This window comes from Pomacea canaliculata, linkage group LG11 (genome assembly GCF_003073045.1).
Source record: "Pomacea canaliculata isolate SZHN2017 linkage group LG11, ASM307304v1, whole genome shotgun sequence".
Lineage (NCBI taxonomy): Eukaryota > Metazoa > Mollusca > Gastropoda > Architaenioglossa > Ampullariidae > Pomacea > Pomacea canaliculata.
In genome coordinates this window covers 1,314,492-1,329,044 of record NC_037600.1, presented here as the reverse complement: position 1 = coordinate 1,329,044, position 14,553 = coordinate 1,314,492, and the positions used below count along the sequence as shown (strand labels likewise).

At 38.9% G+C, this 14,553-nt stretch overlaps 1 protein-coding gene across 1 annotated transcript; it reads left to right on the top strand.

Moving 5' to 3' along the window:
* The first annotated feature begins 2,969 nt into the window (after positions 1–2,969).
* Positions 2,970–6,132, top strand: LOC112576122. The gene is made up of 4 exons (XM_025258375.1): positions 2,970–3,258; positions 3,438–3,564; positions 4,687–4,878; positions 5,244–6,132. The coding sequence occupies exons 2-4, from the start codon at positions 3,447–3,449 to the stop codon at positions 5,636–5,638; spliced, it is 705 nt and encodes a 234-aa protein (XP_025114160.1). The 5' UTR covers positions 2,970–3,258; positions 3,438–3,446; the 3' UTR covers positions 5,639–6,132.
* Positions 6,133–14,553: the final 8,421 nt, after the last annotated feature.

The window sequence follows — 14,553 nt, the reverse complement described above, 5'->3', positions numbered from 1 at the left end:
ATTTCTTCACCGGTGAGTCAGTGCTTACCATGGTACATCCACGGCCATGAGAAGGTTATGCAATGATAAGATACAACAACCAGTCACATGTTACACAATATTTATCCAGTCATGTAGGGCTTTGGTGTATTTAGTCAAAGGGCAAATCAGAGATTAGGATCACGGGCGAGTCAGTAGGTAAAGTTAATCCGACAAGAAAATGAACTCCAGGCTGAAAGAGAAATGTCTGACAGACGTTCGTCACGTGATGATGTGTCACACATGAGTCATAAAACAATCTACCCCAGGCGGTCCCCCAACCTACCCGTAGACAAACGCGAATCTTGTTTCAGGCGCGACAACTGTGATCAGAGTACGAGAGCTGAATATGGATAGCCTCCCCTGCGTAACAATTTACTGTTACAAAGACGATGAGAGTATTTTTATGAAATTCGAGGAACATAATGATCTGTATAGAGACATAACTTCCTGGCAGTCGCAAGAACGAGGAGTTCTGTCCCTGTAATAATATGTTTGACAACAACAGTCATCAGTGACTTCTTGATTGGACACGCCCATAACCGAGCAACTGTTGTTGAAAATATGTCGACAATGTACACCTGTAGTAAAAGTCCTTTGCTACAATGGTCTTATTTTGAACAACACAAGCAAGAACTTTATAAGCAAACATCTCTCAAAGTGTGTCGTTTAGAAGCACGCACTCACTATATTAAAAATACAAGTTGTTGCTGCTGCTGCTGATGATGATGATGATGATGATGAGGGAGGAGGAGGAGGAGGAGGAGGAGAATGAAGATGACGATGATGGCAACGACGACGACGAACACAGGATGAAGAATGTTTATCCAGGAATAACAGGATCCTCTCCTTACAGACGATACTCAGACATATGAACGGTTCACTGAAGCTGAATGACTGCAGTGAGCAGCAATGTTCATAGACCAGTAGACCACCATGCAAGGTGCGTGTCCATAGTGACAGCAAGTGTAGTCAGTGGGTGAGACACACATCGACATGCAGCAGACGATAATCATTTCCTCTCTATGGAAAACAGCGGGATATCGCACCACAACAGTTGCCCAAAGAAAGGAAAGAAAATCTGAATGTAAAGAAGGCTTAAATTATAGGTGTAATGTACGGTTACGTGGGCCCTGTGCGCAATGTCTGACTATTGCACTCTGTCATCTAGCATTCTCCCACACACCTATTACAACAGATTCAATAACAAGGTTTCAAACTTAATGATAAGAATATAATTAACAGAGTGCATATATATATTTACAAGAAGATAGTTCACAAGCATTCCATAGGTAATCTCAAACTTAGCTTTCTGGCCTTTTCGCTATGGTGCTGGTCGCTGATACATCCAATATTCACAAGTTAAAGTTCGCACTGGCGTGATGACTCCACTTGTTATATGCTCGTCATTTAAAGTTCACACTGTCCTAATGATTCCAGTGTCCACAGTACATCCAATATTCACAAGTTAAAGTTCACAACTCAGTATAATTCAGAGTCCCGTGGGTCTTTTACGTCCTTTCTCCCGACGGACTTTCTGTCGGCCGATATCCACCTCGCCACCCAGAAAAGTAAAGTTCTTTCCACTCCTCCCTACTTTGTTCGTTTCCTGTGGGGTTTTACCCCGCCGAGGAGGGTGGCCCGAAATCACTACCAGAAGGCGTGGAACAATTATCTCCCCTGGCCGTACGTCACGCGCGGCCGTCCACGTCAGGTGCTCGGACGAAGTTGACACCGACACTGGACACCGGCAGCGAGATGGTTGTCGCGCTAGCCAGGGGAGATGTGCCAGCTTGGCCCGCACATGATGTTTTGTCCCTGTTTTAACTACAGAATCGACCATTTGTCCTAACCAAGCAACCAACGCACTAAACACCTCAACAAAAAGACAATGGGTAGAAATACATTTTCTACAATAGGTATAGGGCAAGAGACAGGGTGGATAGAGAGTGCGCTGTGGGTTGTAGGGTGGTTTGAATGCCGAGTGTGGTCAAATGTCGGTTACTACAAAGTGGAGTAAACAATTATCGTAAACACATATCGTCTGCATGATTGTGTGTAGGATCACAACGGTTACAGTCCTAAGGTACAGACACACTCATAAACATGTATAAGCTTGGCCAACTGAAAAAATGGTGGACTAAGAATAATCATGACAACAAACACAGAGAATCGCAAGCAAAGAGGAAAAGTAAAACAAAGTCCAACTTTAACCTGCACAAAAAACTCACACCACCTAAATGTTTAAAAACTTTCTTTAAAGCAGTGTCTCGCAGTTGGTTATCGTCATTGCAGTTAAATATTCAAAACCATTTCATCGCGGACTTTTCAGCCCAAAGTCACTCGCAGTCATTATTTGTCTTGATTGCACCAGCATCATTATTAGCATACAAACAACTTCAAAAATAATTATCTCAAGTTTTGAAGCTTGTGGTCTGTCGACAGCTTCATATTTTGTACATCTCCCTGTTTCTGCTTTCAAAGTACAATTTCTCAAATTCCAAAGTTGTCCACGATGTCTGTCACAAAGTATTTGTTCTGTTGTTTTATCCGACACCAGTGTTAGTCTTAAAACGTGGAGAGTGAACATCAACATTCCATATGGTCAGGAGCAGCGGATACTTATTGAACATTTATTTCCGAAATAAAACTTGGTAGAGATCTGACACGATTAGAATGTAATGCGAGATGACATCGACCCTACACATCTCTCCTCCCCTCCACAATACTCTTGTTAAGAGTTTACAATGCATCATGGGTATTGATAATGGCGCCTGTAAGGATAATTCGCGAAAACTGGGCTCAAATCTCCACTCGGGGCCTATGTCTACTGTAGGAACTGGTGGCATGGTCTCATCCGATAGGACTAGTCTAGTGTCCTGCTTACCATCCACGGAAATGACGACAAGGTGAATGACAGGAGATGAAGCTGACCGACAAGACAATACGACTTGGACCGGGGTCAATAGGTCAGTGGGCTGACTCGATGCCAGGTGGACTCGAGGTTTAATCCTAAGAAAATAATTACCATAAACATGCACAAACATGCATGCAGACCCAGATTGGTTGACATTGCTGACGACCGACGGTGATCATGATTCAGGATCATCGCAGTTCGAAAGTTCATGGCTGTAAAAGGTCAATATATAGGCTTCACTTGTTCGTCTTCCATTCGTCACTACCACTGCTGCCGGCTGTACATCTTGTCAGAAACAGGGTTGTTCCAAAGAAAACATTAAGGTAAATTACTGATCATTTGTGTGTCTTCCTATTATTATAATTCTTTTGCAACTTTCCTATACTTATCTCAAGGTTTGCTGTCCTGGACTTCAGCACTCGTATCTGCGTTAACATGTATTTCAGGAGTAAAACGTTTCTTTGCTTCTGTGGCATTGCTGTTGACAATTTTCATCCCTCAGTGTATTGCGATGGCGATCACTCGACTGGCACTGCTGATGACAGTCACCTTGGTGTTGCTACCCGGGGCTGAAGGCCAACATTCTGACTTCAGACAGCAAAGGCGCGCTGCCTTTAGAATGCAACTTGGTATGTATGTAGCTAGTTGATATGTATTCTCAATGTGTGTACCTGTGGGTGCTACAATGACAGGTTACTGGAAGGAGGACGAAGGCAGTGAGGAATATAAGCTAATGTTCAATCTAGTATTTGGGCATCTACCGGGAGGAGTCATCAAAGCACGGGTAGAGGTGTAATTGCTCCCCGAACACAATCTGATCAGGCTGCAATCGTTAGTGAAGAGATGCTGGATACAGATGTATACAAAAGTGTGTAGATACTGTAGAGATACATGGTGTAGAGGCATACAGTAGTGACTCGAGATGGGAACATACATTATCAACATGTCCCAGACTGTAAACCGCATTTCGAACAAACAAATTAACTCTAATATTTTGTTGAAGACAAAGACTATCATAATGATGACGATCATTAATGTGTATTATTTTTATAGTAATGATGAGAATGAACAAGTTGTCCATTAAGTGACTTACTGATTTTCCAAAAAGTTCACTGATTGGCTGACGTTCCACACTGACTAGCTGATGTTGCATGTCCTTTGAACATTCCATAAAGTCCATTGACTGACTGACGCCCACCTTTTATGTTGACTGATTGGCTGATTGTTGACTAATTGACTGATTGTTGACTGATTGACTGATTGTTGACTGATTGAATGATTGTTGACTGATTGACTGATTGTTGACTGATTGACTGATTATTTAGTGACTGCCTGAGGTCCCACCCGTTCTCCACCAAGTGACTTTCTAACGTCCCACCAAAGAGGTTTAAGTTACTCGCCCTTCAACATTGATGAGCTGTCCCATCTGTAGAGTGAACAAAAACTGTCTTTTGATAACATTAATATAGGTCTCTCATGCGTATACAAGTTTTATTCTTGTGTATGTAGTAGAGTATGAAGTGGTAAATAAAACTGGGCAATTTATTACACAATAAGAGTGTTGACGCTTAAAGCAATGTTTTGGTATTTGCCAGATGAAAGTCCATCAACTTTAATTCGTTAAATGCCTTTTAAAAATTCAAGAAACTAATATTTCTTCACTAGACTGGTCCTAAGGGTTGATTGTGTCGGTATGAAATTCTAACATTAGCCTGACTTAAGCTTGAAATTCACTTTTGATGCATTTTAAGGGAGACTCCGAGACATGCACAAACAACTGAATGCCAAAGTTAATGCCCTTGAAGGAAAGCTCCAAACAATTAACAACAACTTAATATCCACAATTAGTGTCGCTGAAGGTAGACTTCAGACCAAAGAGAACAACTTGCAATCTGCTGTGAATGCACTTCAAGGGAGCGTGCAAGCCATGAGCTCAAAGATCGGTAAGGAACAGGAAATTATAGGAGAAATAAGTAGAAGTAGTCCTAGTGGGTATCTAAAGTATGATTTAGTAATTACTTCAAGAAAATAATAATTACCTAGAATAAGAGCATTGCATACTTCAAACGATTACTACTTCTCATTTGCTTACACATATTTTAAGCACAACAAATATTTGTATTAAGATATATTTTTAATGCTCCCACTGTTTACAAGCTATGATTGTGTGAACATCTGTAGCATGCACAAACTATATCTAGCCTTATACCTTTCAATGTAGATACACACGAGACAGGATAAAGGTCTCTTCACAGACAGATTTTTTTTATAGAAAATTCGTTTTTGAACTTATTTTTGTCATTGGTAGCTCTCCTTGACCAAATAGTATACTTCATGGCTACATTTGCTGCCCCTTCACTAACCGTTGGAGGCGGCACGGTGGTGTTCAACAAAGTCCTGATGAACACCGGCAGCGCTTACAACCCTACCACCGGGGTCTTCACTGCACCTCGCCGAGGTCTCTACGTCTTCCTGGTCCAGACCTTCACCAACGGAAAGGGCAATCCAAACTGGGATTTGTATGTCAATGGACAGATGGTGCTGCGGTCGGAGTCGATGTCTGTGAGTTCCACCAGCAACGAGTACGTGTACCCGCTGACCCTACAGACTGGAGACAAAGTTTCAGTCTACAGCCGCAATCCACTCAGCTCCTGGGGAACTATTCATAGCTTCTTCGGGGGCTGGCTCATCAGGGCTTTTTGAATTTAAAAAGAAGAATACGAATAATTTATTTTGTTAGTCCCTTACGTCCCTAGATGGAAAATATACTTAGTGTAGAAACAAACCTCTGTAGTTAGAGAAAAAGTTGAAAAGGCCAAATCAGGAGTTTCGAAGTTTACATATGTGTATGTCACTAGTTTTACGATATATATATATGTATGTTACTGTCTGATACGCCTATGTTCTTGAAAATACTATGGAAAAACCAACTTTGACAGGAAAAAAGCTGGTATGTATCTGTATCTTGCAGATTTTTGGTAAAAAAAGCAAACATTGAAATGCTTACAGCAGTACAACTTGATTGTGTCCCAGGCTTGTGTTGTTAGGTTCACTCTTAAATGTTATGTTGTCGCCGACTCTCCTGTCAGACAATTTTGAGTATTTCTATTCAACGTTTTTACATGCACTTGGTGAAAGTATTCAGTGACATAAGTCTGCTTATCCTAAATACTTCAATAAATCAGCTTAAAAATTAACGAATTGCCTTTTATTTTATGTCAAATGTTATGTTAGGCACCATCTAATAATTAGCATTATTGCATAGATATATTTTGGGGATTGCAATATTTAATATTTACGCTCCTTGCTGTATTTCCTGCGAATGACATGGATCAGAAAAAGGTAGATCACGTGGTCTCAAACTCAAAACATTGTGGAAGTAAATAACACAATTAAGGTCGTTGACCCGTACAACTTGTTACATTTTTGTGTTATGAACTGAAATGAATCACTAACCACAGAGACAGAGATATGATGTAAACATCCCCTGCACGACATCTCTTCCTTTTTGTTTCTCTCTCTCACACACACACATGGAGTGCTCATTGCAGCAGTCATCAGGGCTCATCCAAGGGAGATAACTTCGAACAGGGTAGCAACAGATATGGATAATATTTTTGTCGGGATTACGCGAAATAAATCGACACCTACTGTCTTTTCTTTGCATCTTTGTTCCTTCATCTCTCATTCTCCATCATTATTTGTGTGTGTGTTAGGGTGTAGACGCTCACATGCTTGACTAAAGGGAAAGCACCTGTGATGTATTTCAGTCACCGGATTTCACTCAAATAAATATCCCTAAATGTGTTGAAAAATCAATTAGACATTCCCTCATAAATAATCACACAACATAGTTCACAGTCAGCACGTCTATAATTATTAATACTATTGATTATTATTCTAATTGACTTCATAAGTCACAATTCCCAACTTTAACCTGAATTTCAATAAATTCAGTTTCTCAACCCCACATCACTATTCAACTCCCCTGACGCTTCATCCTTTGTCACGTTTGCAATGTCGCTTTGAACCTCTCGCCTTCCAATGAGTTTTATTTTCCTCAGGATGATGATTTATCTTTTCTTGTTACTTCTCGTTTACTTTTGTAAGGAATGCATAGCATTCACACTGGGATCTTCACAATTACCCAGGGGTACAGGGGGAAAGACGATTAGAAGTTTATCGTCGCCCGCCAGGTGTGTCTATCCAGTCAACACCTGCTGTTCCTGGTGATGGAAGTTTATATCTGCTTAGTCAGCACCTGCTGTTCGGGAGTCTGCAAGGGTATTATCGTCACCTGCGTCAAATGTTTGGATGCTACTTTAACGTTTAGAAATATTTGTGCATACGAAGGAGAAAAATATCCGTGTCTGCCTTTTTGAAAATATCTATAATGGTTTATGCTTGACCTACTTGGTTTGTGCACAAAAAGAAAGAAACAAAAAAAAAAAAAAAAAAAAAAACAAAAGAAGCAAAAAGAACACTTTTTTCGTAACTTCATCCTTATCTTTGCCCATCTTCCCGTTTTTTTATATATTACACACTGAGCTAATTATTCTCGCATCAGCCTCTGAATGCGACGTCCTACATAACAATAATTCTGTGCTTCATAATTATGAATTTATTTTATTTTTATTGTGTTTCGTTTTCTACGCTGAATCTGGGGAGGTAACTTTGGCTTACTAGTAAGACAGCAGCAGTTACCTCCCCTAGTTCACTTTATGAGCTATCGTACAAAACTGTTAATTTTACTACTTGTAAACGGTAATAAATATGAAGATAATATATGAAGATAAGAGGACGTGGTGAGAAGGGCCTTAAGAGTTTCACAAGATGAACAATATCAAAAAATATGTTCGCATTATGAATAGTATTCAAAAACTAAAAAGTATGGCTCCAGGTGGGTTATTGTTTCCCTTATACCTCTGCTGACCCTCACTCACAAAGAAAAGTATTTTTATTCTATCAACAGGGTTTGCACATTCAAAGCAGATCACCACAACAACAATCACCACATCATCACTAACAGAACTATGACTGCAATTTAATTATTATCGCCAAAACTACACTACAATTAGAATTAATTATCATCACTTCATTGTTTTATCATTAAATAACTATCCACCCATGAAGAAAGACAAATAAAGTATACAGAAAAGAAAAAATATACAATACCTGAACCTGATTCTTAGCTGATAATTATTACATGTAAGGCCTGTCTATATGGGTGTGACCAATGTAATAGGTCTATGGAAGTGTAACATGTATTTCATTCCTGTAAGTGTAATTGATACAACGGCTGTTTATATGCAAATGTTTGTGTGAGGAAAGTATTACCTTCCTAATTATCAGAACCCCTTTTAAAGAACTATACATTCAAAAAAAAAAAAAAAAGTAAGCGCACTCATGCGCCAGTTGGTTCAAATGAAAAATAAATAACATTCTAAATGCTCACCATGACTCCTTGTCTCAGTAAGTGAACTGTGGGATTGTCACCAGCAGATGGGAAAAATAGAAAAAAATTCTTCACTACTTCATGTTAATTATTTGTAGTTTTAAGAAATGGTGCAAAGACTTCAAACAGCCTCAAATTGTGTTTCAGACAAGAACTTGATAATTAACAGGTTTGAAGCATTTCCATTTCTTTGAACAGGCGCCATCCATCAACTTGAAACATTGGTTGCTGTCGTGCCGCCCATTATATTTCTGTCATGTTAACTACAATGTCAGTTAGCAGGCAAAGTTTACATTCTGAGTCACATGATTAGCTACCGAACATATCTGCGGCATTATCTGTTTTTACACAATGTTTATTATCTTTGAGCCCATCATCCTAACATACACAGAAATGTACATACACTGGCCTTTTTCTTTTTTTCTTTTTTTTATTTTTTTTTATATATATAACATTTATTTTGTCTCACAGGTACATGAAATAGGAATTACAATATCTTGCAATATAATACAATCATATGCACATAAGGTATCAATCATTCTTTCGTTCCAGAGGTTGAAAAGAAATCGCCTGCAGGCAGTCCATTAGTACAAGTACAAGTACATAGTGATGATGATTACGAGGATGATTATGAATGATTACGAGGATGATGATTGAATGATTGATTTACTGGCTGAAGGATTAGCAAAACAAGTATTTAGATTACAATAAACGCTTGGAGACATCACAGTGCAGACTCAATCATGCTGTTGTGATTGCAAAATTTTTTAACAGAGAACCTCCATCTTCATTGGTTGCATACCACAAACTGCAAAACAATTTCCAGAAATGTGCAGTTTGTTCCAGCATAACTCAGAGTTTGACTGACACAAAAACTGCAGCCATACTGTTCTCACAAAAACTTGTTTCTCCTTTGTACAAAAATTATCTTTCACACAAGTTCAGCAAATGTATATATATGTATATATCAAAAGTAGGAAAAAGCTTTAGTAAAAAGCTGAAAACAATTGTTCGATCTAGTCATTACACGACAGTAACTACACCCTCACTATGTAGGAATGTTTGCATAATAGAAATTTACAAATTTATTTAATCTCGAGGCAACAGCCAACAAACTGTTATTCAGAGCAATAATAGCAAGACCCATTTTTGTTCACAGCAGCTAACCATGAAGAACCAAAATATTTTCTATATAAAACAGCAATTTTTAAACAATGAAATATCACACAAATTGTTCAGTTATACTTTACTTGTGAAACTGTACAGGCAAAGTAATTTTTTTTTTTTATTATTAAGCAATACATATATCAAACATAAACAATGAACATGTGCACATAAATTCAACAAATTCAACAATTTTAAAAATACATCTATCTGCTAGACAAAATCCATAACTGAAGAGAAGAGATAGAGCGGGAAGGAAAAAAAAAAAAAAAAAAAGAAAGAAAGAAAGGTGTCCACTTGGCTAGTGTTAGATTAATATGTTGCACCATGCAATTTACATTAAACAACATAGTCGTGAAATTATATATTTCCAGATAAACTCATAAAATTCTTATAATCAGCCCAGCTTATTATAAATTCATGCAATTTCATATTAACAAGTGCACTAAATTCCTCAATCTTGTATTTTCTATTTAGCTGTAGCATAAAAACTCTTAAGTCTGGCTGTTTCTTCTCTATTTTACATTTATAGATAAACCACTTTGCTTCTAGTAGTATATTCTCTAACGTCTTATCTATTGGACAGTTTGCTTCATATCCAAATAGTATTACAGATTCATTAAGTGCTAATTTATTATTTTTAGGGCATTTTTCTCTTATTGCTTTTTCTAAGCTTGTCCAAAATAGTTTGGTTGCCTTACAGCGCCAAAATAAATGTTCAATTGTCTCCCTTTCCTTGCCACAGAAAGTACATTTATTATTAACTTCTACCCGCATATATTCTGCCAGGGAGTTTGTACCTAGAATTCTGTGTGTAATTCTGCACTGAAACCATCTCAGTTTAATATCTTCTATTCCTTGAACCTTTGAAAATATTATTTTCCAGGGTAATTGAACCCCCATTTTATTTTCCCACTTTTCACAACATTTGGGCCTGATTGTACTTTCTGTCAATATTTCGTAATAATATTTGGAACCTTTCTTTATAGAATTAATTAGTTTAATAGCTTTTGAAGTTTCTTGTGCAGTGTTGTTCCTAATTGTAATGCCCACTGACTGTATAAATTTTTAATTATTTTTGCACATCCCATATATGTAACTATATCTATTGTTGTTCCATACTTGGCATTAATTCCATCCAGGGACAGAAGTACACCAGATTCATTATAAAATGTTGAATTCTATATAACCCTTTACTAACCCAGTTTTTAAAGAAAATAACATTCTTGCCAAGCTGAAATCTACTGTTTAAATGTATTGGTTCTGCCATCACCTCCTCTAATGTTTCTGGCTTGACATAATAATAGAATTCCCCATAAGCATTTAATACATCTTTCCAGAATTTATTTTTATGTTGTGTGTCAAAGTACACATTTGGGCCATATTTATCAATATCTACGAGTTTTGGGTATGTCTTTATCACTACATCTTTCCATTTATGTTCAGTGACATTTAGCTTTTTAATCCACATCAGCTTTAGCGCTTTTATATATTGATAAATGTTGGGTATACTTAAGCCACCATTACGAACAGTTTTCACTACAACTTTCCTGTTTATTCGATCAGGTTTTCCATCCCACACAAAGTTAAAGCATTGCTTTTGAAGTTCTTGTATATCTTGGATAGGGGGATTGGGTAGCAGTATCCATAAATAAATTAATTTTGATAGTATTAATGATTTTAATACAGCCACTCTTCCCATTGGAGTAATAACTCGTTTAAGCCAGGATTTCATTAAATTCCTTGTTTCAATATATTTTTCCTTAAAGTTTAGAGTGTAACATGTTTCTAACTTAGTGCTTAGCCATATCCCTAATATTTTAAATTCTGATGGATTCCATTTAAACTTCAGGTGTGGGGAATATTTTATGGGTGAATTTTTTCTATTTCCTAGCCAGATAGCTTCTGTTTTTTCAAAATTTATCTGTACACTGGCCTTTTTCAACATAAATGGACTAACACATGCACACATTACAAAAACAAGTAAGTGGACTTACTCTCATGTATGCACTCAAAGATATTTTTAACTTAAGCAGAAGTGTTTGCTAGTCTATGTGACTTTAGTGTTTGTTGCATCTGTTTAACACCAAAACGTAAAGAAATTACTCATAATTACCTACTTCCCACTTTCTTCCCCCAATAACACACAAATTACAAAGAATATACAAGCTCTTGCTCGCAGAAACAAAACAAGCAAGCTTCCCTCACAGACATTGTCAAGAAAGAGTGAGGTAGGGCTGTAGTGTGGGTCTGCACGTCTGTTTTTCTCTGAAATGACGTAGTCTCTCTCTCTCTCTAGAGATTGCGTCATTTACGCGTATTGCGTCATTTACGCGTATTGCGTTATTTACGCTGGGGCGGATGGAAGCTTAAGCTTGTGGTGGCTGTGAGGCGTGATTGGTTGTGGTGTGTCAGGTGGCATGACTGGCCAATGGAACGTGGGTTTAGACAGAAAGATCGAGATGCATGTCAGCGTTTTGGGGCTAGAAACTTCTGGGAAGTGACATGACTGACATCAGCGTCTGGGTCTTTCGCTTGCAACTTTTGTGGAGTAAAATTGTTTGAAGTCGGCTCAAAGCTAAGTTTTTCAGTACAACCCTGCCTGAGAAGTGTGTCGACTTCAACAGTTGATTTCAGAGGTGCGTTGACCCGCTCTGTAACGGAGTGTATAGTGCTTCAGTACCGGCAGCTGTTTGATGAAACCAGTAAAAGCTGAATCTGGTGAATGAGCGTCGGACTCTGAGAGGTGCTGCAGTCGAGTCAACGTCCAGATCTAAAGGGACGAAAGAGTCGGGGTGACACACGGCAAGACCAGAGCAAGAGCGCCACGAGTGAGTCTGTGTAAACAAGACAGTGCCAGAGTCTGTGTAAACAAGACAGTGCCAGAGTCTGTGTAAACAAGACAGTGCCAGAGTCTGTGTAAACAAGACAGTGCCAGAGTTTCTGCGCAGGAGACAGAGCAGCCGCTGCCACTGACCGTGACCCAAACAGTTCTGTGACGTCGAACAGAGGAGGCCTCCACGGTCACGTGACTATTGGTGTACCGAGATAAGTGGCGAGCGTGTGTTGTGCGAAGTAGTGAGTTGTGTGTGCAGTTACATTAAGGTTAGTTGAACAGTGACTCATTAGATCTCTGGACTAGTTGAAGGAGAACAATTAGATTAACGGGACACCTAGGTAACGACCATATGTTGATACTTTGAAACTGTCTCATTTTCTGTAATTTGTATGATGGACTGGGTAATAATTAATGACGTTCTTTAAATGCACTAAATTGCCTTGAGTTTTCTTCCATTGGGGCTTTGCGTGCTTGGGGGCTCGAGCTAACTAAAAGTGTTAATTAATAAGCAATTTAGTGTGGTAGCACGCGGCAAATGTCGACGGGATTTGTTGTGGGTGTTGGTGTGTAAAGAGCCGGGGTGGCAGAGATCATACCCTACCAGATCTTCGGATTCCGCCCCAGAGTTTGCGACACGACATATACATACATTCTCTCTCTCTCTCTCTCACACACACACACATACACACCTCCAGACACATACAATGAAGGTAATAACTAGAGTCGCTCTGCTCCCTAGCCCCGACCCTACTACAGAGTACACCTGACACCTGAACCTAGGACGGCAATCCTACCTGATGACAGGCCATCTTAGGTGGTAGCTGGTACTTTAATTAACGCTAGTCAATTTAAGTATGGCTTCCACATTAAAGCCCATCTGTTGATCTCATTATTATGATATCTACCTGATGTGATTATATGTCATATGACATGACGTGTTTAATAATAAAACATCTTATTACGTCTCTAATTATATTTCAAATCTTTTCTTTTCACATATTAATTGGAAATAGAATTTGAACACAAAAGTCTGTCGGCTGAACGGCAATATACAGTTCTGCCATTAAAAAGCTTGTTTGCGGGATTTAATTGTGGAATCAACAACACACTTTACACAGCCCCATGAACAATGAGCAGTACTGTGAAAGATGAAGGTGGTCACCTAAGAAAAGCATGTCTTTGAGGTCTTGTCTGGATGAGATGCTACAGACCACACTTTTCTCCGAGTCACTTTTCTTGCGAGTGGCGTACTTATACTCCCTCCCTTTTGCTTCCTTACCTTTCCCCATCCCTCCCTTCAGTCGGGTACACAGTCCAAACACCTGTGTCGACTGAATAAGGCTTGTAGCAAGGGGATATCAAACCTGAACCAGTTCTCTAACCATTCTACCCGCTCCAGAATAATTACACACACAATTTTTCAACGTCATTCGTCGCTCTAAAATAAAACAAACAAACAAACAAACAAACAAACAAAACTACAGACCATCTCTGTGCAACTAAATGCTTGCGCTTGGCAAATGACTATTTCCCCTTCCACTCCTTGCAGTCATGTTAATCTGATCTGATTCTTCATTAACTGTGATGGATTTACTGCTACCCTACCACAGTAAGCTATATGCTGTTTCTCTCAACATTTGTGTCCCTCACACACCTACCCACCCTACACCCACCCCGACACATTTTTCTCTCATCTTTCACTCAATTAAGTGAGGCCACATCGATCAGTAAAGCAGAAAACCTTCCATCTGGTACCTGTATTGCGCCCCTACCCAGCGTGTGTGTACCCAGTCCACCCTACTACCCCAGCTATCCATACTTGAAAATATTCCTTCAAAATTTATATCTTGATTGGGGAAGAATTACATTGTAACCCAGCCAGTAGACTTGTATTATATATACCCGAAGTCTTCATGGAGTTCAAAACTATAGAAAAAATGTGTTTGAGACTGGGAAGCACATCGGGAACATGTACAGTTTTATTTGTCCAGTTTTCTCCCGTTCTGATTTTCAGCATCCTTTTAACCCGAACTCTCTCTCATACTCTCTTTCTCTCTGTGATGTTGGCTGCTGGCAGCGCTGTGATTGGTGTACTACCATGACGTAGTACACTGCTACAGGCGCTAATGGGTCATAGGTATTATCGGATGTGTTTTAGAG